Below are 27,630 nucleotides of genomic sequence, written 5' to 3' on the forward strand. Positions count from 1 at the left end.
GATAGTAAGACAATTGCAAGCAGAGGGGGAAAATTTGAAGACCGTATAAACTACAAATACTTAGGTTAAATTCTGCCAGTTCATTAAAGGCTGAGGGGAGACATAGTGCGTAGACAGATTCGGGTGGACAATGTGCTGAAGTTAGTTCCGAAACTCTTAAAAGTGATATCAAAATATTTCCAGTCATTTGAAAAGCTGCTGAAACGTTGTTCTAATGAGTATTTTGTTGTTGCAGTGCTTATAGGTAAAGCTCAAGAAGTTTATTCGTGTCTTGAAGACGAACAATGTGCTAGTTACGAGACTAAAGGAAATATCAAGCTTTAAGTATCAGAGGTCTGTCGATTAAAGTTTAGACACTTTAGAAAGAATAGTAGCATGACGTTCATGGCGTTTGCTAGGTGCAACCAACAGTATCTTAATGGGTGGTGTTACTGTATGGAAGAAGCACGTTTGAGGACCTGAAGGAGTTAATTTTGACAGGATTTTAAAGATGGCATTCCAACAGATGAACTCGCATATTGAAGTGTCAGGTAAACAAGTCTGCAAGAATAGCTGAATTAGCAGGTGACTTTGCTTTGACCAATCAGTTTAGTGAAGAATGGCAGTATAAAAAAATCTTCAACTTATGAAACTAAAGGGTACAGTAAGTTAAGCAAGTTACTTGAATGTAAATCACAATTATTGCAAACTATTAAGCGTTTAAGGGACTTTTTTTTTATAAAGGTCACATTATAAATGACTGGTTCAAGCATAAAACTTAAATGGCTAAACAGAAGAAACCGGTTAATTTGGATAAGGGAGTGGTTCCTTACTTCAGATGGATGAGTGGGGAAAATACTATGAAAAGCTTTATCGATAGGTAGCCTAGCTGTAAGTGAATCTGCTATTAGGAAACCAATTACAGTATTAAGGGATACGGGTACAGCAATATCAGTTGTTCTGAAGCCTTCTCTGCCTGATGATTCGGGTACTGGGGATGAGTTTATCATGACTGGGGGTTTCCTGATGCTTGCATTTCTTGCTATTTGCAAAAGCTTCATTTACATTGTTACGGGTCTAGTTATGGTTGCAGTGACGGACACATTACCTGTCCAGGGGGTCGATATCTTATTAGGAAATGATTTAGGAACAAAGTAGCCTTGTGAATCCCATTGTAACGGAGACTCCTGTACCTGAAGTAGCAGTTTCAGAAGTAGCAGTTGTAACTAGATCTGGAATATGTACTGATTCTGATGACTATAATTTAAATTTAGATAGCAATGTTGATAGTTCATTAATTGTGTACCTCTGGAAATATCTTACAAAGATTTAATTAGAGCCCAGAGGGATGATGTAAGTTTGAAACACTTCTTTGAGAAATGTGAAGAAGGGTCAGAAAATGGTTAACTAAGTTCATTTTGAAGGATGTTGGTAGATAGTCACGACCGGTTTTAGCCAATAGTAATGAAGTAATTGACCAGGTAGTAGTTCACTTTAAATTACGACCGAAAATAATTTTAGCTCTCGACAATATAATGAGCGGTCACTTAGGAGTAAATAACACTTTTAAGAAAATTTGACTCATTTTATTGACCATCATTGAGGAAAGATGTAAAAAAACTCATAAATTCCTGTCACGAGTGTCAGATGGCAGGCAAACCTAACAAGCCAATTCCTAAGGCAACTTTAATCAATATCCCAGTTACTGGAGGACCATTTGGGCACGTTGTAATACTGTGGGACCATTACCAAGAAGTAAGAGAAACTGTTACATTCTCTCAATTATCGATAGAATGTCACGATACCTAGAAGCAATTCCCATTCGGAGTGCTAAAGTTAAGGTAGTTGTGCAACATCTCATTGCATATTTTACTGGATTTGGATTGCTAAAGACTATTCAGTCTGACAATGGGAGCAATTTTACAGGTTTTTCAATAACCAGATGAAACTCTTCTGTACGAAGCACGTTACTAATACCCCTTATCACCCCGAAAGTCAGGGTATCCTTGAAAGATTTCACCAGACCTTGAAACACAAGAACCAAATTGAAACACATTCTTGGGAAGCTATGTAGTGGTGGAGATAACCTTTAAACATGTTGCCCTATACTCTGCATGCTTTGAGACAAGCATCAAGTGAAACATCAGGTCTTTCATTTTTGATTTAATGTTTGAACATAAAGTAAGAGGCCCTTTAGAGGTTTTGAGAGAAACTTGGGATGTCGAGAAAACAAATCTTAATGTTACAGACAAAATAGATCATTCTAACACTTAGTTATTTAGAGCTTGGGAATTAGCTAGAGAAAACTAGGCAAGTGCTCATCAGAGAAGTACAGACAGTAAAGTACGGCAGGAAGGCAGTCTCTCTCGTGTCTCTGAGAAAGGGGATTTAGTATTGGTTTTTTTTTGCGAAGAGGAAGTTCACTTCCGTATAAATTTAGTGGTCCTTATAAGGTCCTAGATAAAAGGGGAGATGTTAATTATCTTTTACAGTGTAAAGGTGACGTAAAATAAAACTAGATGGGTCCATATAATTTTCTTAAAAAATATATTGCACAGACTTCAGTTTGTAATTAGTGTAAATCGTCCCTCAAAAGATGTTAACAATCAAACTGCTGATCAAATAATGGTTCTTACATATACAGTTCACTTGACGAAAATTATCATTTGGATCCCGTCCAGGCAAGAGATGTAAAAGGAGCAATTTCAAAGTATCCTAGAGTAATAAGAGATGAACCAGGTCTTACTCATTTAATTGAACACGACGTTGAACTGATTGATGAAACTCCTATTAGGCAGTATCCTTACCGGTTAAATCCACTGAAAGCTGAAATTGTTAAGAGAGGAATGGATTATATGATAGCTCACAACCTACCAATACCTAGTTCTAGTCCTTGGGCTTCTCTTGTTGTTTTAATCGAAAGAGGAAATCAGCATAGGCTCTGTACTGATTATGGAAAGGTCAATTCAGGTACCAAGCCAAGAGATTTCCCTTTACTAGCGTAATTGACTGGTTAGATAGAATAGGTACAGCTAAATACATAATCAAAATAGATTGTTTCAAAGGCTACTGGCGAGTCCCCGTAACTCAACGAGCGAGAAAAATAACTGCTTTCATAACTCCACGTGGATCTTTTGAATGCCTTGCGATGACATTCGGTATGAAAAACGCTGCAAGCACTTTGAAGCGCTTGATGAGAAAAGTTATCGGTAAAATGGAAGGCTGCGTCGCATGTCTTGATAGTGTTATCTTTTCAGGCACATGGGAAAGTCATCTGTTTATATTAGATGATGTGTTGGAGGCCTAAACAACGCAAATTTAGGGGTAAATCTCAAGAAGTAGAAGTTTTGTAAGGTTTTAACTACCTATTTAGGACACAAAATTGGTATAGATCAGTCGCTCCTGAAGAAAGTAATGTGAAAGCAATAATGGATTTTCCTGTCCCGATAAATAAGAAACAAGCCTTGAGATTCATAGGAATGATAGGCCATCTCGGCAAATTTATACCTAAATTTGCTACCATTGCTACTCCTATTACCACCTTATTCAGAAAGAATGTGCCTTTTAATTTCAACAGTGCATGTTTATAATCATTTAACAAACAAAAATCTGTTATTATTAACAGCCCAATCTTGGCTAGCCCTGATTTCGATAAACCTTTCAAGCTGAATATTGATGTCAGTGATCTGGATATCGGAACTGTTTTGTTTCAGAACATGGAAGGAATAGATCACCCAGTATCCTACTTTTCTAAAAGGCTAATTAGACGCCAAGAAAATTATTCAACAGTTGAAAAGGAACTGCTTGCTCTTGTGTTAGTACAGGACCATTTTGATATATATGCCACTAATGGGACAGTTACGGGCGCACGGCCCAGTTAGTAGCCCTTGTTGGCTGAGCACGGATCAAATTCCTGATGAAGAGTTAGAGAATTTATTCTCAATAAGTTCAGGAATAAAAACAAAATCCTTCGGGCCAGCTAGGAGAGCTGTTAAACAGCTCAGTGGTCTGGTAAAGCTAAGATATACTTTTTCACTCAATGGAGCCTGATGTTGCAAGACTACGAGCTGGAAATAAAGCATGTCAAAGGTGTGAACAACCAGGTTTTGCAGATGCAATGTCTCGAGGCTTTGTACTTGTGTGAACAATGGTATGTCTAAGTTTTGCCTGTAAAACCTTTCTTTTTGGCGGGGGGTGTTACAGAAATATGTATAAACCAGGTATTTGCAGCAATGGATCATTTCTGTAGTTTTCTTTTGTTACACATATACATGTAATTTTGTATAGTGACAAATAGTATTTAAACCTATGTAGTTTTCGTTCTCACTCTTTCAACTTTTTGCTAATTTTGCTTTGATCATTGGACTTAATGAGTAGTGCGAAGGGTAATTGTATTGTTGAAGGACCGTTGTTTACATTAAATTGCTTCCCCCATTACGAAAGGTGAGGTCGGTTGGTTATAGGTGTTGTAGGAAGCTCCCAAAATGAACGGGTCGTTTACGATAATAGGGCTTGCTTACCCAACAGCTAATCTCTTGAAAATCATTAAAACCATGCAAAAATTTTTCCCAGGCAGAGATTATGTCTCCAGAATAATATTTGGATTTCCACTGTTAGCAAATGGAATTAGTTTTAGGAAGTTTGTAATTTACTTATAGCTAGGAACTTTCAGCACGAAAGCAATCTTTTTTTTAGTTGAAAGTATGGAAATTTTAAGCCATGGATTTTTTTTTTTCTTGCATAAAATAATTGGAATATCTGACTTACTTTGAGTGGGGTGTAGTCAAGTTAAGTTTGCCAGGTATGTTAGTTAGTTTTGATACTATTAGGTTACCCATAGCATAAGCAGTGTATTTATGATGCTATCCGCTAACATTGGGTTGGTATGTTGCTCTGTGAACACAGGCAATGAGGTCATTACCCGGTGAACACGGGCAAAGAGTTTGTTACTCTATGAACACAGGCAGAGTTTGTTACTTTATGAACACAGGCAAAGAGTTTGTTACTCTATGAATACAGACAATGAGGTCATTACCCAATGAACACAGGCAAAGAGTTTGTTACTCTATGAACACAGGCAAAGAGTTTGTTACTCTATGAACACAGGCAATGAGTTTGTTACTCTATGAACACAGGCAAAGAGTTTGTTACTCTATGAATACAGGCAATGGGGTCATTACCCAATGAACACAGGCAAAGAGTTTGTTACTATCTGAACACAGACAATGAGTTTGTTACTCTATGAACACAGGCAATGAGTTTGTTACTCTATAAACACAGGCAAAGAGTTTGTTACTCTATGAACACAGGCAGTGAGTTTGTTCTGTGAAGACAAGCAATGAGTTTTACTCTATGAACACAAGCAAAGAGTTTTTCTTCTATGAACACAAGCAATGAGTTTTACTCTATGAACACTGAGTTTTATTTTATGTACAAGCGGGAGGCCTTTTAAATGGCCTACCAGAACTCGCCCAAAGAAACAAAAGCTTTTTTAGCAGGGAGATGAGGAGTGGCCTGGTTGTAGGAGGAGGTTGGTGTGGCAGTTTTTTGGGCACAAAGGTCAATTTAAAGATCAAATTTGTCTTTTTCATTGTTTTTGATAAAACAACTTGGTTGGGATGATTGGTATTCAGTGGTTGGTGCTCATTTTTCCAGTCTAAGTTTGAATTTCATCTATTTATCAAGTTTACAGGCCAATTTACGGCCAAAATGTAATATTTTCAGTTTTATACTTTTCTCCGGTTTCTCTAATTGTGGGTTAGTGATTAGTTACCTTAGATATAGTTTACCATGACCCATACGTCAAGTTTGCAGGGCAGTATCATGGTCAACATTTTATTTTTCTCTGATTTTGATGAAACTTGGTAGGTAGGTACAGTGATTCGTATCCCAGATATTTTGAACCTCTTGTTTTTATTTCTGGTCGTCAGAATCTTTGTCAGCTAAGTGCTGAGCATCAAACAGCTGTTTTTTTTTTAATATGAGCCACTTCACCCCCTTCAGTATGCAAATTCCAATAACTCCTCTCCTCTTACCTCCTTCAAAACCACAGTAAAAAAAAATTATTATTAGTTTATGAATTCAGTCTGTTGTATGCTGCATTTGCATTATGTACTATTGGTGTAAAGTGATAGTATCTGTTCGACAAGACAAAGCTAAAATTAATAGCTTTCTTCTTCTTCTTATCATTCAATTTGTCACAAGGTTTCACTTCTGGCGGTATTCTTAGTATCATTAGTATTATATTTATCGTTGATATTATAATTCTTAGTCTCCTTCCCTTCCCTTTTATTTTGATTTTGATGAAGCTTGGTAGGTAGATACACTGAGGTGATAGTGATTATTCTACATTAATAATACTGGTGACCTTGACATGTTTTCCCAGTCACAAATCAGTTTGATTCTAGCCAGATTTTAACTTCTTTTTCTTCAGATCTCGGAACACTATTTTAGTTTTAATTAAGTTTCCATACTTTTCAGTTCAACAGATATTTGTTTATTTTTGATATTTTGAACCTCATCGCACTTCATATGAAATTTCAATATTTCATTTTTTCGCTACGACTCCCTTGTTCATTAATGCTTTTAAAATCTCCATTATTGCTAATTGTATTTCTGTTAGACACCTCTTATTGTTTTTAAGACAAGCAAAATATTTTGATAAACCACATGCTGCAGTGATTGTACTGAAGGTCAACTGCATTATGTAAAAGTTAGTTAAGTATATCTTAGTTTAACCAGACCACTGAGCTGGTGTTGAATGGTAACATCTGTCTTTCATAACATATGTAATTGAAATCAATCTATTATTATTAACATTATTCCATTTTCTGTGATTTTGATAGAAAATGGGAGTTAGTTACCTTCAGGACTCGCGCTCATTTCCCCGTTTCATTTTGATCTAGACACTTTTTTCGAGGTCTTCGAAATTCAATGCAATCCGCCAAAAAATTGTTTGGATATTTTTGATCTTTAACTAATTTATTTTCTTAAAATTTCACAAAATTTGACTGGTTAGTTTTGTAAGGGATAATTAGTTTCCTTGAGCCATGTTATCAAGGTCGTATATTAATTTAAAGACCATCTTGTTTCCAAAGGAAGCAGTTGGACAAACAATGGCTATGGGGAGTCAAAAGTGGGAGAAAAGTGGTAGTGAACAGAGAGGTAGTACAAGGATCAATTAGGCGGAAGTCTATGACTTTCAAAAATAGGAAGGTTAGATATGTGGAAGGTGCCGAGGGACAATAAAAAGGAGAGAGGAAAATGACTAAGAAGATATTGGGCACATCCAGTGGAAGAGCTACAGAATTTTAAGGGGAAAGGAAGGTGAAAAAGGGCTTTTATAGAATCAAAGGCCAAGAAAAGATCGAAGACAAGACTTACGTTAGTCAGGCGTCATAAAAAATATGTGGATGAAATATTTTGCGTAAGGATGATGACCTAAAACGATGATAGTCAGGTTATTTTATGGATCTTTTAACCACAGAAATGAAGATGGGGTTCGGGGAAGTGGGGAGAATAGAAGGGCCAGTGATGGACAGCAGACTATAGAAGTAAAGAAGGCTATGGTAAAATGAAGAGTGGCCAAGCACCAGGTCCATTAAAGATGCAAATTGAAATTTGTCTAATGAACGGCAATATTATGAAGTGGGTAATTATAGAGGAATTATGTTAGCAGAACGTTTGTTGAACGTTTTAGAAATAATACCTGATGAGAGACTGTGAGCAGTTGTGAAAATTGGTGAATAGTAGTTTGGTTCCATTACAGGATGAGTTACAGTTAAATTTGTCCTTAGAATCAGACAGTCACAGGAAAAGAGCTTGGAAGATAATTGAAAGTTCTACTGTGCATTCATACACCTAGAGAAGGCATGTGATAGAATACCAAAGGACGTAGTATTCTGGTTTTTAAGAAAGAGGGAAATGCCAGAAAAGTTGGGTAGGTTGGTTGAAATGATGTCCAAAGAACAAGGTCAGCAGTAGTAACAGCCTGCGGCAAAACAGAAATGTTGGAAGTTAGAGTTGATTTACATCAAGGATAAGCACTTAGCCCATTTCTGTTTGCACCACTTAGAATGAAAACTTATGCAACTGTTACCTGCATTTGATCCGGTTATTACAACAGAAACTGAAGAAGAGTTTTCAAGAAGAGTAAGAGAGTGGTAGGAATCTCTTGAATGAGGAGATGTGAAGGTAAATGTGAGTAAAAGCGAGGATATGGCCTGCAGCAAGTTTGGAGGGGATAGGTTATTTGAGCAAAACAGGAGAGGCTTAAATTTTAAAAAGGTGGGGAATTTCAAATAATCAGGATCTACTTTAAGCCAGGAGGGAGGATGTGAAGCTGCAACAGAAAGTGGATAAAAGTGCTTGAGGGAAATGGAAGGAAGTGGCCAGGGTAGTGTGTGACATAAGAATGCCAAACATCTAAAAATAAAGATCTATTGTACTGTAAAAAAAAAAGTTAAGTAATCATATGGTTCAGAAACAGGTATTATGAAGTAGGGAGGGACATAACATGGAATGAACAGAAATGACGATACTGAGGTGGATTTTGAGCATTTCGTTGCGTGAGAGGCTGATGCCATAAGAGAGTCGAAACTGAGATGGTATGGGCACGTGATAAAGATGAGTGACGGGGAAGGAGTAAAGAGGGCCTGGGTAGGACCTGTTAGAGGAAGAAGGTGAAGGGGGAGGCAAAGGATTAGATGGAGTGATAAAGTTAAGGAGGGTTTGGAGATGATATGGTTTAGAAGAGGAAGATGCTATTGATAGGAATAGATGGGGATGGGGAAGACCAAATTGGCAACTGATTCCTTGGCATAGGAATATTGGTGGTGATAAATAAGAAATTTAGTACCTTAGAGTTTGGAATACAATATTTTTTCCCTTGACCTATTTTTTAAGATCAAAGGTAAAGGAAAAAATTTTTTTCTACAGAATTTATAACTATTTCGATTAGAATCCTGTGGTCTTCAGACTCTTTGGCTGGATGCCAAAGCTCTGAGAACAAAAAGTTTAGCTTCGTGAACTAAAACTGTTTTCCCTGTTAACTTCTCCATAAGCCTTTTGTTCTTCCAGTCACCTCTAGCACCTTCAGCTATTACAGTATTTCGTGAAACAAATATCTTTTCATGGTATATGACATCTAAAAGTTTTTAATTAGTTGTATGACACAATGATCAGATATACATCAAGAATCGACACTTTGCCAATGTCTGTTTGCACTAGTTATGGATGAAACTGAGCGAAACGATTAGGAATGAAAATCTAGTGCAACTGTTACCTTTAACTAGTGCAGCGTTGAATTATTTGTTAACCAAAACAAACACTGTTGAGATCTAATTCCCATTCGACTTCGCTGCACTTATAGTGAAACTTTTTGGTTTTCTTAAGTTTTGTTGTTATTATCATTATTTTGGATATATATGTAGGGTTTCATGAGTCTTATAAAGATATTCCACAGAGAGTTGGACGATTTTCTCTGGAAAGAATAAATACTACAACATCAAATTTTGATTTTAGAATATTGATTATGGGCAAATCTTTTATTGTTTGAAAGCTCACTACTGATGCCTGGGAATGAACAAGTGACCATTCAGTTTGGTAAGGTTCCTGCAGAACTTCCTCAGCGCTGTAGGAATGCGAAGAGGAACATCTTGAACAGCTTCTGAAAGATTACAAATACGAAAATAAATAGAAGGACATGATTGAATTTCAGCTATAGAAAAGTTTTCAAGCGAATAAAGAGTAACTGAAATAATGAGATGAAATCCTAATCACAATGCATTTTAAAGAGACATCATATCAGTGACCTGTGGAATTTAGAGACTACAACGAATACATGTCTGTGTAGATGAGCACACCCAAGAACAAGAACACCTCGTGTATACTGGTGATGAGGGGGGTGTTCTCATCCTTCTAGCTGGCATAGAGCTTTGCATGGTGTACTAAGTGCTCAAAGAGCTCCATAGTAAACACGTTATGAAAGTATTGGAGTAGGGACTAAATGACTTAGGGGACAGGGTGCCCACAGTCTGTGACCCTTGCCTTCTTGGAGACTAAAGAGCATTAGCATTCTCTTGCTCATTTGGATTTTGGAATGCGAGAGATCTTCTGTTCAAGGTACTGCAGAATAGGGTACATTCCTGGTGCTGTAACTTCCTGGTAAATATAAAAAGCAAGTTCGCTGGAATGTGTAAATTTTTAATTGTAGGGATAGGACTTACTTATGAAATATTCTAAATAATAACTAAGATTCCAAAAGATTCTATAGCTGGTATAGTGGTTAGTGTGGTGGAATGCCACTAAGATGTCGTGAGTTCGCATCTCCCCCATGGCGATGAAAAATCACTGGCTCCGTATCATGATCAGTTACTGCTGCAGTGTGGGGTCTGCGGTGGGAGGTTGAAACCAACATTCTTTGGAAGCTTGAATTTCAAGTCAGTGGCCCCTGTGGGCTTGTTCCATGGGAGTAGGTTCATCTACTGAAATATTAATGATAGCAATAAAACACTAAAGATATGCTATACCAGTAAAATACAATTCATGAAGGGAACTGCAAAAATGAAAATTTGAAATACCATTTTTCTCAAAATATAAATGGAAACAAATTTACAGTTGTTAAAAAATACAATTATCATGTAAATGGGACGTTTAGATTGAAGCCTTATTGTCAGTGTCCCTCTAAATGTGACGCGTGTGATTGTTTACTCCTATTTAGTTGCCTTTTGTAAAAATTAGAAAGCGTCAGTTTTTTGGTATTTACTAATTTAAGGATCAATAAAATCTTGTTCCTCCAATTTTATGAGGAAATAAGGATGCAAAGCAGTTTCAAATTCTGTAGGGGTATCGTCCACTTGGACATTACTGTCCTCTGCATGGACAGGGACAATCCACTATTGTTTCTTATCATCTAATAGTGAAAGAGTATTAAATGATATCTAGAACAAAAGAAGAAAGAAGACAACAAGGATTTAGGCATTTCACTAAAAAATGCAACATAATAACATCCCACCAACAAGGTTCCTGCAACCAGCAGCCCCATATCTAGCAGGAAAAAAAAGAAACAGGAACCACTCTCTCCACCATCAAGAAATGTTAAAGCATATAAGGTATCATGCTTTGAACCATTAATTTTGGCGAATAAATTGAATACCTCAAATCAATGTGTAATCCATTCCTCAAGAGTGGAGGATATGGAGCGGGAGGGTGGTACACTCCATATACAAATACAACCTAAAACAAACCCCAGAAAACTTGCGAATAAACGCCCAGTCTGTGGAAGACAACCTGTGACAAATTCGGCTTTAGATAGCTGAGATAAATCGAAAAACTCAAAAGAGAAGGCAGCATCCAACGGTCTTCCAAACGTGAATAAAGTGTAATTCTGTACTTCACTGGAACCGTAGTGGTCTGAGAGCTAGAACTGAGCAATTAAAAGTCTTAACTAATGGCCATAACCTCGGGTTTCATATGTCTTCGAGATACAACACTATGTGATACAATATAATTTTGAATTTAATTATAATATATAAAATACTCCAGTGCCAACCGAAGATCATGCAAAAGGAGAAGTGGTATACATTGCTCATAGGTCACTGCAGCTTTCTCTGTTACCTCTTAATGCTAGTCTTCAAGCTGTTGCAGTAACTTGCATTTTGGACAAACAGATAACAACATGGTCCACTTACCTTCCTCCTAGTCTGAATTTCATTTACCCTGTACCTGTCATTCAAAACTCAATTAGTCAACTTCCAACCCCAAGCTTACTCTTTGGGGATTTTAATGCTCATAATCCCTTGTGCGGTGGGGGAGCAGAAGATGCCAAAGGTGGGATATTAGAGAACTTCTTGGGTAATCACAATATCACACTGGTCAATAACGGAGCAACGACTTTCATAATATACATACAAACACTTATTCAGCCATTAACTCAAGTATTTGCTCATCAAACATTTATATTGATTATGACTGGTCAGTCAATGGATATCTTAATGGGAGTGACCATTTCCAAATCCACATAATGCAGATCCGTGGAAAACGGTCTTGTAGGATTCCATCTAGGTTAGGATCCTACAGGAGCATTTTTTTAAATGCTTATATTTGGAAAGCTATAGACTATTTTAGCTCCCACAAATAGGCGTATCAATTTTTCACAGAAACCTTATTAGATAATGCAAATGTCTCCATTCCAAGAAGACAAACCCTCTAGACCTGCAGTTCCCTGGTGGAAAAAACTTGCGACATTCTGAGAGTCATAAATATTCTATAAAAATATAAAAAAGAGTGGTTCTGCACAACCAAAGCTTGCAAACAAACTTGCTAAGGCCAAACAAAACAGGTATGTCAAAAAGCCAAACGAAAATCAATGGCTTGAGGTAAAAACGCCATCCAAAATAGTTTGGACAAAAATAACAAAATTCTGAGGTAAATTCATTCATGAACCATAGCCTACTCGGAAAATAACTGGAAATTTTATTACCCAACCTAAATAAGTTACGGAAAAACTAAGTGAACATTTCTTAGAAATATCAAGCAGAAAAATTATTTCCCCCAATATCAAGACACTCGTAACGCTCAGACTCCATTTAATCTGACCGTGAATACTAGAGGGCTCCGTGATGTCAAATTTGTGTTACGAGGACTGAAAGATGCCTTACAGAAAACGGAAGCATCTGCCCCTGGTGAAGATATGATCCTTTACGAAATGTTACAGCATCTCTCAGAACAGTACCTGGAATTTCGTTCAGATATCAATAAAATCTGGGAAAAAGGATTCTACCAAAGAGCTGAAAAATTGCCAAATAAGGATGTCTCCTACCTAGTAACTACAGACCAAAACCATCATCAGTTGTATGTAAGCTCATTGGAGAAATGATTTTACTGACAGGAAAGATGAATATCACTAGACTTGTATAGCCCTTGAAACCAAAATTCTGTTCACCTTACCAATTGACTCTACATCTCTGATCAAGTTATCAAACCAAATTAAGCAAGGATTCACTAAGCAATGTCAAGCTATTGGTGTTTTTTATCTAAAATAGCATCCGATACCACTTTACATTTTTTAATTATAAAGGGCTTAACATTGGTATAAAAAAATGCTAAGAATAGAGTCCTATTGGTTAAGTTCACAGTGCCACTTGTTTGGCTGTTGTTATCAATAATATTCTGGAGAAAGTACCCTTACCATAAAGAGGCTTTTTATTAATGGATTAACTTGCATTATATTATATTGGATTAGCTTCTACTTGACAATATATATATATATATATATATATATATATATATATATATATATATATATATAAATATATATATATACTAAGGTTTGTTCATGCAATGGGGTGATGAACTTGGGTTTAGGTTTTCATCACTGAAATGGTTGCCATTCAGTTCCCTAAATGCAGAACTAAGGAAATATCCCAAACCTCACTCTAAATGGAAATATTTTACCTATGAAAAAGAAATCCGAATTTCAGCTTTCATTTTTGGTGAAAATCTGGCATGGTCAGGCCACATAGGCAAGCTGAAAAAGAAGGTAAGAAATCACAAAAAAAAAAATTAAGTTACATCGGGTTTTATTTGAGGTGCTGACAAAATATCTCTACTAAAACTCTACAGTGCAATATGCAGATCCAATGGTTGTCAAGTGCATTCTTCAGTTTCAAAATCAAAACTAAAGGCACTGGATGCTGTTCACAATATGGGGCTTAGAATCTGCACAGGAGATTTCAGGGTTTCGCCTGTTGAGAGAGACTTTATGTAGATTCACAGGAGTTACCATTAGATTCAAGAAGGCATGACCTGGGACTGTGGTACACAATGCGACTGAAAAGCTCAAAAGAGAATCTATCCTTTAAGGTCTTGACAGAATATGATTCAAGAAGGTTTAGAGCAAGATCCCCTAGCTTTTCCAAATCAGACAGCTTGCAGAACGATAGGCTGATAACAGAAAAACTCGGAAAATCATTGAAATATATCTTCCAATATCCCTCCCTGGGTATTTCCAGAACTAAGCACATGTACGAAAAGTTTAGAGGAAAAATGATCAGCCACTTGAACAAATAGTAAGTTTTTAGACCATGATAAAAATGGAAATGAAAGAAAATTTACACAGGTGGGTCAAAATCACAAGAAGGAGTAGGATGAACAGTAGTGTTTGACTGCGAGATATATGTTGCTAAACTACCAGACTCCTCTACCATTTTTTTAATTGTGAATAGGAAAATTCAATTCCGCCTTTATTTATGGTAAATCGGGAAATTTCAGATAATTCAAAAAGCTTAAGAGTGGCTCTTTCCTCTCTCCATCTGGCAAAAATCAGTTCAGTTTTCTTGGTTCCCTGCTCATACAGGATTAGAAGGAAATAAACTAGCTGGAAGAGAGGCTAAAGGAGTCGAAAGATGCAACATTTTCTTTAAAAAAGAAAAGCCTTAAGGAAAATCTGAATAAAAAAGCAGCCCACTTCCCGGCTTCAGGGCCTAAACCTCGTCATGAAATCAAATTAGCGTAATGAAATTTTGGATAATTCCCTTTAGAATTTCCCTTGAAAACCAAATTTCACAATCAGGACAGGTTAAGGAAAGTGATGTTGAAGCATGTCGTTCTATTGTAATTCCAAACACATTTATTATGTATTGATAGTTAAACAAGTCATTAATATTTCATTTAGAATTTTAAACATATTTTATTTCAAATATTGATCTTTTTTGGCAAAAAAGACAGCACTTCAGATAATTAGGTTTCCGAGATTAAAGTGAGTCAGTATCAAGCGAAATAAATTAGGTTTGTCTCTTGGCAAATTAGATGTAACTTTATAATCATTGGGGTAATACCTTGTTTTACTTCATATTTTCATAGGTGGACTACTTAAGCTAGTCTAATGAGGAGCGAGGATAAAGTATTTTTCACTTTTTTATGTCAGAAAAAAATGCGTCATAAAGAATGCATTACCATTTATTTGACAACTCCATTTTGTCAGTAATATTGCCTACCCTCCGTTTCATTGCAATAACAGTAATCAGACTAGAAATCATCTTTGGTAAAATAAATTTCCAGAATTCACTTTTGAATGCAGCGGGATCAAATCGTGCGAGCGAGCACACACACTTACGTGTGAGAGAGAGAGAGAGAGAGAGAGAGAGAGAGAGAGAGAGAGAGAGAGAGAGAGAGAGAGAGAGAGAGAGAGAGAGAATCCTTAAAAACTATTTCAGTATCCTCGATTTTAATAATCAATATTCATTCGCATCTGCTTACTTTTGATCCAAATTAATTTTGTGTGCACTTTTTGATCTGGGAACTATATTGAAATGTATTTATTATTGCAAGTTGATTTGGGAGCAGGTTAAATTAAATAATATCCACTTTATGCCTGTGGGTTCACTATGTTTGAAAGGGAGTCAAGGATAATCGCGAGGTGATGAGGGACATCGCTTGTGCATTTTGAACTGAGCAACACAATTTCACTGCCGATCCACTGGCTACATGATTACGCATTCTAAATGCTTTTTGTAGTTTCTGGCCCTGCTTGCAAGGGATCAAAATAACATCATATATTTTACATTCGTCTTAAGTTTGCCTATATTTCACTGGAATTCTTCTGTGAAAGTTGTTTAAAGATCATGTTTCCAATTGATTCGTTAGTACTAACATCTCACCTGTTTACTCTCAGGAAGTGAGAGGCACTCGTCATGATTATGAGGATTGCCCTTACCATCTGAACAGACAGAAAAGATTAAAAAGAATGTATATCATAATACCAAAGCATTTAAAGATGAACATTTTCTTCCGTGCGTCAACAGAGCTCTGTTATACGATGACAGCTAGGTCAGAAAGTGAGAGATGAAAATTCCTTTTTCTTGTTTATTACAGAATGCTCAGCCCATACGTTATATTCCATAAATTACTCTGCGTATCAACGCTTGCTTATATCAGTTCGATCTTTTATGAAATTTGTTAAAAGTCTGGTGGCAGGAAACGCTGCGAGACAAAAGTTGAGCGGAAACGTCCTGTGAAGCAGAAGCTTGAAATCCTTGGACTAAATACAGAAGACGTTACAGGAGATGCGAGATGAAGGATCAGCCTCTCCTTTGTGCAATTCTGCCTTGAGTGAAGACGATAGACTTGAGAAACGAGGCCTCTCGGGGTGACCAGAGGAACTCAGACTTAGAAGTACTGCGCTAAGGGAATGGCGGTGAAGGTTGGGTAGATCTAAACGGCGTCCTGTTGAATGCCATCGAAAAGAAGGAACGTGTTTCCTGCTGGGAGAAACGGAGAGATAAAACATAAATATTATTCACAAATAGTTAAATGGCGAATTTCTGACTTGCTCAGAAACTAAAACAATTTTTCAGTTCATTCTATTTCAGGAGAAGTTATTCAGGACATTCATTCTTAAGCCGTGAAATTTCTGTTTACAAACTAACCTACGCTACTATAAAAACTCAGTTTTTGAAATAATATTTTGTGATTTAAGTTACACCTATTCCGATGTGAATGCCTCCTTCGCATAAACTTTATTTACGCCTTGTTTTACTCTTTCGTCTACAGATTACTTTTCGTTATTTAAAAAATGCATTGTTGTTTTCAGAATTGCAGCGAAACAAATTCTACCGTGTAATCTGATATGATCAGAAATAATACAAATAAGAATTTTTTAAGACGACCCAATCCACCGTACCACCACCGTTTCATTAGGAATGAAAATTATTATGTCATTTTTATATTCTTGAAGTGTCAGTTAGAGGAAAATTGTGTACACCAGGTTTGAAGGTATTTCATCAGGGAATTGCCTAAATCAAGAGGATTAGAGTGTCTACAATATACGAAATGGGAGGGGGAAAATGAACGATGTTATACATGACATTTCTGACACGGAAAACTATTTTAAACTGAAATCACATTTGGAAATACTGCTGTACTCTTCTGACCGAAATTGGAAATTGTGAGCTAGAATCCAGGCTTCTTCGTAATAGATTGTCAACTTTTTTCTTGTTATAGTATTGAGATATAATAATTATTGTGCATACTATACTAGTAACGACAAGAATAAATACACAATAAGATGCAATAGATCATGCAGACACGGGGGAGAGTCTTTGCAAAGCATAATTAGGAATGAAGTTACATCCCTAAAAATGGTAACCCCAAAATTAATTTTAAACAAACCTGACTGTGTTTTTGGTTATGAAGCACAGTACAGCGTCACAAGGGATGAGAGACAATGAACTAGTGTCGCATATAAATTCACCTGTTTGGAAGGGAATTGCAAGATCCTCACTACATACACAAGGGTAAATATTACAGTCAGCCTCGACGCCATCGTAAACAGAAAGGCTTCATTTGAACATTACACCGATTTATATGAAAATAAACCAGCAGTCGACGTGTTTTCCCCAACGCACCGAGTGATGTACCCCTTTCCAAGCCTTAATGACATCCGAAGCCCTGTGAGCTGCAATACGAAAGTCTTTTAAAATTCAAACTTCTCCAGCGACCCCCACGCAACTCACATGATTTCGGAAATGATGACTAAGTGATCAAGACGGAGAGAGAGAGAGAGAGAGAGAGAGAGAGAGAGAGAGAGAGAGAGAGAGAGAGAGAGCACACCAAGACGAATTTCTTAGAAAACACAAGAAACAAATTAAAGGCATTAAAGGTGGACCTGGGGAAAACCCCAAAGTTGCACTCAAGAGTAACTGAAGAGTTGAAAAGCAAGCTTGAATAAAGGAAGAGGGAACGGAGGTAAAGTAAAAGGCTGAAAAGTGGGAGCTAGTGCTGAATGGACGCTGCAAGCACCCTTCAGTAATGCCTACAGTGCACCAACTGAGGTACACTGATGGCACTACCCGTTACGGTGATCAAAGATATTCATTCAGTTGTCGTCGGTAATGGTGAAACGAGACAAGAATCATTTTTCTGCTATGCATAAAGAAATAAGATTCTGAGCTCACTTTTCTGGAGGAAAATAAACGAAAGCTTCTGACAGAATACGTCCACTCCATTGTGATATTTCTTACCATTGCTGTTATAATGTTGATACGGTTACTACTACTACTACTACTACTACTTGTAAAACTGTCAGTTCTGTTACCCTTATTATTACTGATAATATTGCATTTTATCAAAATCAAATATTACCTTTCGCAGTTACTTTTTCTGTTAGGGTTAATTTTGACTAAACATGTGTTCAGAATGTAAAAATTCATCAGTCTTTCTTTATTCCTTGTTCCTTTAAGAGAGTAATCAAGTCTTTGCAGGCCACACTGCGTAGCAAAATCAATGGTAGGGGAGGTAATGAAAACAGTCGCTCGTGCTGGAAATATTAAGTGTTCGCATTTCGCATTCTCACTAGACTGTGGAGAGAAAAGGTTCAGAAGCTTTGTTGTGAACTAGTTGGTTTTAGAAAAGTCAGGAATGAAGCAGATTACATATTTGTAGTCGGTGCAGCAGCAGTTTATGAATTTTGAAATCCTCTCCTGATGAATTGTTGATTACGACAAGGCATTTGCCAGCGTCTACTAACCAATATGATAAAGGTCTTACGTGACGTTGGTATTCCAGTCAAATACTATTGATAAAGTGAAATTATCCGTGAACGAATTAGATGCAAAGTTAATGCTGATGGCGTTTTACCAAGTGAACTTGCTTTAAACAGTGGAGCTTCACAGAGGAATGTTAGTCAACTTTGCTGTTTGTCCTTCATGCGGATTTTATTTAAAAAAAAAACAGTTGGAGATGCAAGAAAGTGTTTACACTGAAATAACGACAGAAAAAACCTTTATATATATATATATAGCATTATATATATATATATATATATATATATATATATATATATATATATATATATATATATATATATATATATATATATATATATTATATATGATGCAATTGTGACATGATTTACAAAAATTTGTGGATCATCCTATCATAGGTGCTTCTCCCTAATGTGACTGTAGATTATTATTATTATTATTATATATATATATATATATATATATATATATATATATATATATATAATATGTGACATGATTTACACAAAATTTTATGGATCATCCTATGTGCTTCTCCCTAATGTGACTGTAGATTATTATTATTATTATTATTATTATTATTATTATTATTATTATTATTATTATTATATATATATTATTATTATATATATATATATATATATATATATATATATATATATATGATATATATATATATATATATAATATATATATATATATATTATTATTATTATTATATATATATATATATATATATATATATATATATATATATATATATATATATATATATATATATAATATTCAATATCATTATTAAGTCGTTTATGCTAACAGAGGTGACCCAAGATAATAAATAATGCCACATCATGCTGTATTCATATTTTAATTGCTGAATTATGGATTAATCCCCTGTACAGAAAAACCCTTACACCGTTAACCACTTCACTCATCTATGCAGAAAGATCATCAGCATGGCACAGAACCACTCTACATATGCTGCATCATTTCTCAAATGCATTCTCACTCTTCCTGTGTGTTAAGGCCCCGTCTTTCCAGCACCTCTTTTGAACCATCTCTTCAATATTTTTTAGGCTTTTGCCTCCTCCCAACCATTTCAAAACACTTATCCACGCTTTACATCTGCCAACTTTTTTTACCACCCCAATATCTTCAAGTCACTCACCCTGTCAGTTCTTATGCTGCATATAATACACAAACAATTCATTACTGCAGCTCCATTTTTTCCTTTTCAGTTGCGTTTGACATCCACACTTCACTTCCATAAATGAGAGAATACTCAACACTCCCTTCATACCTTAGCTTCCACGAGCAGTTCATGTCTCTTCCCAGTTGTTTGCACACAACCCAGTACCTTTCTTGCTTTACCTGTCGTATAATTCAAAATCATCCATTGAATTTACTCTCAAATACTTAGTGGCATTAGCTGCCTGCGTTCTTCCACCATTCACATTAATATCCATTGCTTCATCTTCTTTATTTCCATTCACGCCCTAACTTTGTGTTTGGTTGCTCTTACTTTGAACTTTCACTGTCTACAAACACTTCCAAACTGTTTTACAAAATTTTGAAGTTTCTCCTAAATATCTCCAATCAGCACTGTTTCATCTGCACCCCTCAATCGTTCCAGACCCCATTCGTGACTCATCTTGTCCCAAAACTTTGCCTCTGCGTTTACCATCCTTTCTTTGGCTTTCTGCATTTCCACCCACAAAGATAATCAACATCCATGAACACATAACATGCTAAAATCAGTCACTCTGCCACCGATGTATTCCATAGAATACATTGTAAAACTTTTATTTTATTACCACACATTAACTACATCCTCCACATTGACATCCCAGGTCCATTATGCCACAAGTACAACATTTCACCCGGACTTTTTAACTTGTCATGTAACAGTTCAAAACAAAAAATTAATACACATTTTCATCCTTGGCTAAATCCACACTATTATTCCCATATCATTCCTCTTGTCATTGTTTTGCTTTCTTAATCAAAATACTACTTTTCACCTTTCCTGGCGCACAAAGTAACCTTTGTAATTCTTCTATCGCTTTAAGCTAAATACATTGGAACAATTATTCCTTTCACTCGTTAGAACCATCCATCATCCAGACAAACTGCAGTCAGCCACTGGATCACACTATCACCATCATACCACAGCATCTCATGCGTGATTCCACAGCTCCTGGTGTTTCTCCACTTTCCATCCTCTAAACTGCCCTCCTTACATCCTCAACAATCACCTCGACAATACACCCTCAAATTTACACTAACCCTGAAGTGTACACTAACCCTTTCCACTTCAGGCAGTATCTCTCCACTTGCATCTTTTATTGCTCTCCTTTTATTCATAAACCCATTTTCCCCCACAGAACCCTTAAACTTCAGGCACACTCTCCCTTACCTTCTCTCCACTTGCATCTTTTATTGATCTCCTTTGTGCATAAACCTTGCCCCTCTTTTTAACGCTCTCATTACATTAACTTCCTAAAAGCCTCTTTTTTAATTCCTCTGTTTTCATTACTGGTTTTCCATAGAACCATTTTCATTCTCCTTGAACTTCTTTTTTAACTTCTCTCTGTTTTCATTACTGGTTTTTCCTTCTCTCACACTCTCCCCTTAACTTCCCTAACTGCCCTCCTGTATACTTTTTACAGTTCTGTTTTCATTAAATTCTCTTCTTAACTTCCCTAACTGCCCTCTTTTTTAACTTCTCTCTGCAAATGGCTCTTCAAACAACCTCACTTCTCTGTTTTCATTACTTTTTTTCCTCTCTCACAATCAAATGACTTACATAATATGATAAAGCTCTTACCTCTCTGTTTTCATTAGGAGTGGCAGTTCACATAAGTTTTTCCTTCTCTCACACTCTTAAGTCGGCTGGTTTTATATCCAAATCTAACTGCCTCTTTTTAACTTCTCTCTGTTGTGTTATGGCTTCAGTGATTTTTTTAACTTCTCTCTGTTTTCATTACTGGTTGTCTCTGTTTTACTGGCTTCAGAAGAGACCATGCGCACTGTTGTCATTCCACAGAAGATATGTGAGGTTGGAATACTAACTGCCCTCTTTAAAACTTCTCTCTGTTTTCATTACTGGTTTTTCTTAGGTAACGAGTAAAACTGCCTCTTTTTAACTGTTTTCTCTGTTTTCATAAGAAAATGTAACAACTGGAAATTGAATTACTGGTTTTCTTCTCTCACACTCTCCTTAACTAATTCTCTCTGTTTTCATTACTGGTTTTTCCTTATCATCTGTTTTAACTGCCCTCTTTTTAATCTGAATGGTTTTTCTTCTCTAACTCTCCCTAACTCCTCTTTTTTAATATTAGATTATATATTACTGGTTTTCCTTCTCTCACATATATAATAACTGCTCACCTCTCTTTTTTAATATATATATATATATAATATATCTTTTTTTGTGTTTTAATTATTTATCTTTAGTCTGGTTATATATGTTTTTTAACAGTATCATGCATTTATGTAATGGATGCTAACTTATTTAGCATAGCATTCAATTTTGCTATCAAAAGCACATTAGAAAATGGGAAATCTACCCATTCATAGCAATGGATATTCATTTCCAACAACCAGGTGGGGCCACAGTTCTGGCTGATCTTCCAAATTTGTTATTAAATGCTCAGTACAGCCAGCTGGAGGTTTGCAGGAGGTTGGGGGCACCTCTTTTGTTATGGCTCGTACGTATGTCGATTTACAGTGTTATCTCATTTCCTATGGTGGTGGTGGTCATCATTGCCCTTGGTCTCACAGATGGCAAGAGCTATGTGGTTCGTGGCTCTGGAGATCTATGGCAACTTATCCACCCTCTTCAGGAGGTCCGCCATGGGCATATCTTGGAGGATGGTGTGGATGGTGGTAGGTAGACACCTCAGCCCTATCTACCTTGTGAGGTCGACCTTCTGTGATTTGCAGTCTGTGTTGAGTCAGGTGGTGTGAGGAGGGACTTCAGATCTTCCCATGATGCCCACACAGACATTTGGCCCACCATTCATGTGTTGAGGAGATTGAGGGCTCATCTGGTGTAGGCAGGCTCTCGCTGATTGCCTGCCAACTCTACTAGCTAAATTCAGTGTGGCAGCAGTGTAGGTCACACAGCTCCAGCTTTGATTCAATGATTAGAATTATAATCCATTAGAATGATTTCCTTTTTTTCACATTGGAATTTTCTCTAATTTTGGTTAACAGAATCATCGGCTACATGTCAAAAAATGCAGTTACAATCAAAATAAAATTAGACAGTCATTTGCAAGTTTTTCTTGGTTTCAGTTTGGGTGATTGCAGGAAAATGTCAAAATCTACTTTAACAGCAAACAAATGTAACGCTTTCTTGGAGGGTCTAATTAGTTGTGGGGTGAGGGTACTGAAAGATTTCTTGAAAGCTGCTATTCAGCCTAAAGAGATCCGGTGAGGATAATGGTCGACAATTGCAATAACTAAAAATTTTGTATTGGTGTGTATACAATGAACATTTGCTTTTGGAGTTATTCACGGAAGACAATGTCAGTCCAACACATTCTTATCATACTGCATTGCTAAAAACACTGTCGCAAGAAAAGATTTTGCAGGAAAAGTCTGCTTGGTGGAATGAAGACTGTCTGTGGGCAACTGAACATTTTGATTGATCAGAATAGAAATAAATGACTCAGGTCTTATCATTATAATAGCGTCTCTAGAAATAATGAGATGGTAAACTCATATCGACAGACCAACCACTATACAGTACACAAAACCCTCTCATTTGCTTGTTCTCTGTCTTCTCAGATGCACACCACGGAACATCTAACCATATGCATCTGCTAAATAACTTGCATATAAGACATACCAGCATAAAGATTTCCCTTTTCTTTCAACGGATATCAGATTAAAAACTTTCATTGCAAGTATACCTGCATTAAAGAATCATTCAATTTAGCACTGAAAGTGTGTAATAAATGCCTCTGTGAAGAACTGAGAACAAATTTCAGACGCTGTTTTATTGCAGACATTTGCATATAAAGAGGAAGTGAGTTGTATTTACAATACCATAAGTAAAACATATAATTGTTTAATATTTAAGAACATTGCAGCTAACTTTACGGAAGATAATTAAACCAAACAAAATATTAGAATCTAAATAACTAAGTCGATCTGGCGTATAAGTTGATACCTAAAATTCTGTGGTGTGATCAGGTTTATGCCTGATAAAACCGGCCCCAAAAATAAGGCAGAACCACTTCCAGCAAATACATTACCAATGAGATATGCATAATTTAACTTTTTAATGATTAAGTGTAAGCCCATATAGTTAGTCCAAATGAACTGATGTGCCTTACATGTTGGTATCACTCAGGCTACACAAATAAACATGTGATGTAGCAGAAATGAAAGATCAAACCACTTCCATTACACTGCCATGTTCTGAAAGGCTTTGTGATTTGTCCTGAAACATCACAAGCTTTATTGTTGTTACTCATAAACAGATGACGTTATGGTATTAAAAACTTATTGCAGTAGGTGTTAGTATACACAGTAATATCAAATGCTGGCACTGCTGGAACAAACTTGCATAAATCTGTAAGCTGTACAATAGTACGTGGCAGTATCAACAAAAACAAACCAAGGTGTTGGAGTTATAGTAGTGGTGTACAACCTTTGCAAGGTGCATCAACTGATATGAATGGCAAGCTTGCAGGCTGTTTTACCGGAGATTACTACTACTGCAACCCCATGCTGTGTAAAGCATCGATATTATTATAATCTCTATGTGAAATATATTTACCAAACATGAGTTAAAATAGTTAATCATTGGACGGGTCGATATCGATCTCGGCTAGCACTCTGCTGGGCCAGCGTTCGATTCTCCGGCCGGCCAATAAAATTACAAGGAATTTATTTCTCGTGATAGAAATTCATTTCTCGTTATTATGTGGTTCGGATTCCATCAAATAAGCTGTAGGTCCCGTTTAGGTAACCAATTGGTTCTTAGCCACGTAAAATAAGTCTAATCCTTCGGGCCAGCCCTAGGAGAGCTGTAAATCAGCTCGTGGTCTGGTTGAACTACGGTATACTTAACTTTGCCAATAGGAAATAATTGTGGAGGGCTACAAGATTTATTGCAAGGGGCGTACAATGAACTTAGGCAGGCAGAGTTACTTGTTTAGCCCTCAGTTGCAAAGTTAAACATTTTACATTCAGCGTACAAGTCGACCCTGGTTTGGAGAGATATTTTCAATCTTCAAATATCGACTTACATGCTGGCATGTATGATAACCATGAAAATGGCACTAAAAACGATCACACTTCAGCGACGAGGCATCAGCAAGACATTAGCGGTTCCTTGCTTGAGAACAAGCAGTTTTTGAGGTGTAAGGATGAGGTCGGATTTAGAGACATGACTGGGTTACTCACGAGGATTTGAATCTAGGCCGCAGACGGAATCTTCCACTTCCATGCTGGAGGTGTCTAAGCCATGCCCACCTCCTATCTGCACGTAGTCTCGGGCGCCTCGCTTCTGGCACTGCTCCAGCAAGAAGTCACCATCGAGGGTCACCATCATCCACCATGTGACGAACATTTAACAGCCAGGCAAACAGAAAGAGAAAGAATATTAGGTTCTTTTGTTCAGAATTAGCTTAATTTATATGAGTAAATGTTCTCAATGGGGATAATCTGTTTCTAAGAAAATGTTTTAAAAGAATTATATTTTACTGCATAAGTGTGAACATGATAAGATTGTAGAATGCTGGTCCTTCGTACAGGCAAGGGGTATACCTGTAGTTTCTGTAATGTTATATGGACATTTTTTATAAGAATAATAATGCTTCATGATCATCATCAGTTTAGGAAATCATTTTGCACTGATTTGATTATCCATAACACCCTTAACTGTCATGAAATGTTCCTCATACACTATACACAGGCCTTATGCAGTCCTAAGCAAGGTGGAGTGAAACAGGCTGGCTTCATGTGAAGCCCAGTCTGACTTGGTGACGTCACATAACTTCAGCCGACCACCAAGCAAAAAAAAAAAAAAAAAGAGCGAAAAGAGCAATGCAACCAGTGAGACTCTGTACTCCCCTTTTTTCAGGAACCTATATTAAGAAAAATTCCATACACGTAATGATGTCATTCTGGATAAAAAATACCATAGTAACAAGGTTAAACAAATATCATTATATAATTTTGTATACAGTTGAATTTCCCATTGCTATTGTGTATAACCCAAAAACAGTCTGGTACCTAAAAGCTATTTTTTATATAGTTCGAGTTAATTAACAATCCTTGTCATCTTATTTTCTTTGAGAATGTTGAATATGGATTCTTAGCATGGGACTCAAGGCATTCATTAAGATATAACAGAGCTGTGGAAGGGCTTACTACTGAAAATACGACAGAGTTAAAAAGATCTTGATAATATTATAGTAAACTTCCTAATCTACAGAAAATTCTCAAAGACTGTTCATAATTATATGTGAAATAAATTCGCAAAGACTGTTCATATGTGAATTTGAAATCATGCTCAGGCTAACGACCACGTCTTTAGAACCACAGCCATCAGATGACCTGGTGTCCTCTTCGTATGAGGCCATGTTATTCGTTTTACCTTCGGGAATTGACATCACATACACTGACGGCGAAAGTACGCATTTTTTGAGCAGGTAACAAGCAATTGCATCAGGGCGTCATTTCAGATTTTTGTTGGGGGGCAAAGATGGTTTGAGGAAGCAGAGCCTAACCAGCTGGGGGTTTTTTGAGCTATTTTATGTGCTTTTGAAGCCACATAAGCAAGGTATTTCAGCAAAACAGGAAGACAAACAAACATTGTGTGTGATAGATATATAGATAGATAGGTAGATAGACAGACAGATAGATAGATAGATAGATAGATAGATAGATAGATATAACAATGTGGTGACACATTTGAGTTTCGGTAGGAATAATGGAAAACCCGCTGCTGTTACTTCTTGGGCTTGGGGTTGTGAGGGAGACAAGTTGAGGCTTGGGGGGGAGGGCAACTTGAAGCTCTGGGGGGCAGTTGCCCCCAGCCCCCAAATGACGCCCCTGAATTGCATACAAAAATGCAAATGCAATCACACATGAGATGTGTTTAGACGATGGATATCATATAAATTCATTAAGGTGCAACAGTCTAAATATCTTGTGCCAGCAGACGCAGACTCTAGAGCCCGTGCTGTCATGAGGTCAGCTTAAACTATTACAACGGCAATGACGTAGATCATCCTCTAGTCTAACAATGGTGTTCTGTCAGTGCTTCACAAACATTCCAGCACCATCTTCATATCTGACTGGGATATGTCACATACTCACCCTGCTAAGGACTCCTGTCTCAACGGCCCTGTTCGGTACGATGGCACCGTTAATGCCTACTGCCAGCTGAAGAAGGCTTACGGATGCTGGAAAGATGGCGGTGATGGAACAGTTGGACCGACGACCGTGATTCCGCAGAGTGTAGACGCCACTCACGTTGTCTACCAGAATGTTACAGGCTGAAGAGCGACAAGTTCGTGGAGAGAAAGGAAAACATCTAATTAATGTAGTCATATATTCTGTAGGACAGGATTTTCATACAATACATCTTTGATTAACAAATATTGCATGCAGATTGCAATGGTTTCAATCGGTGTTTTTTTTTAATGTTACTGAGTAATGTAATAAGATTAATACACACAAACACACTTGGTAAATGCATATAGATGTGTCAAGATATTTAGGGGTTACTCAAAACTTGATAAAGAAAGGGGCATTTGGTATTCATCAAAATAAAAAGATATTTCAGAACTCTCTCAGTCCTCTGAAATTCTACATCCCCAGCGGTAAAACTTCCGTATCAGTGGAACCCCTTAATGAACAGTGTCGTGCAAAGACAGACAGAGCAGAACAACAAGTGTGAGCACTTTGACGGTTCTGTGGATGAGAAAAAAATATGAAGTTAAAGGAAAAGTCAAAAGTACGGTAGACCCGAAGAAGCTGAATATCACCTCAGAACTCCAGGACGTCAAAGAAATGATAGTTTCCCTCTGCTTCAGTAAGTTCGCCACCAAATCTATAACTCCGGAATAAATATCGTTATATAAAG

General features: G+C 36.8%; 1 protein-coding gene across 1 annotated transcript in view; it reads right to left on the reverse strand.

Annotated features, from left to right (window-relative positions):
* Nucleotides 1-3,856: 3,856 nt before the first annotated feature.
* Nucleotides 3,857-27,630, reverse strand: part of LOC136839818 (corticotropin-releasing factor-binding protein) — a 256,714-nt gene continuing 232,940 nt past the window's right edge. Inside the window, exons 5-10 of the mRNA XM_067106147.1 lie at nucleotides 26,862-27,040; nucleotides 24,940-25,050; nucleotides 21,509-21,587; nucleotides 16,039-16,203; nucleotides 15,639-15,697; nucleotides 3,857-3,892 (exon numbers count right to left, since the gene is read on the reverse strand). Coding sequence (XP_066962248.1) covers nucleotides 3,857-3,892; nucleotides 15,639-15,697; nucleotides 16,039-16,203; nucleotides 21,509-21,587; nucleotides 24,940-25,050; nucleotides 26,862-27,040 — 629 coding nt within the window. The remainder of the gene's footprint in view (nucleotides 3,893-15,638; nucleotides 15,698-16,038; nucleotides 16,204-21,508; nucleotides 21,588-24,939; nucleotides 25,051-26,861; nucleotides 27,041-27,630) is intronic.

Source organism: Macrobrachium rosenbergii, chromosome 6 (genome assembly GCF_040412425.1).
Source record: "Macrobrachium rosenbergii isolate ZJJX-2024 chromosome 6, ASM4041242v1, whole genome shotgun sequence".
Taxonomy (NCBI): Eukaryota; Metazoa; Arthropoda; class Malacostraca; order Decapoda; family Palaemonidae; genus Macrobrachium; species Macrobrachium rosenbergii.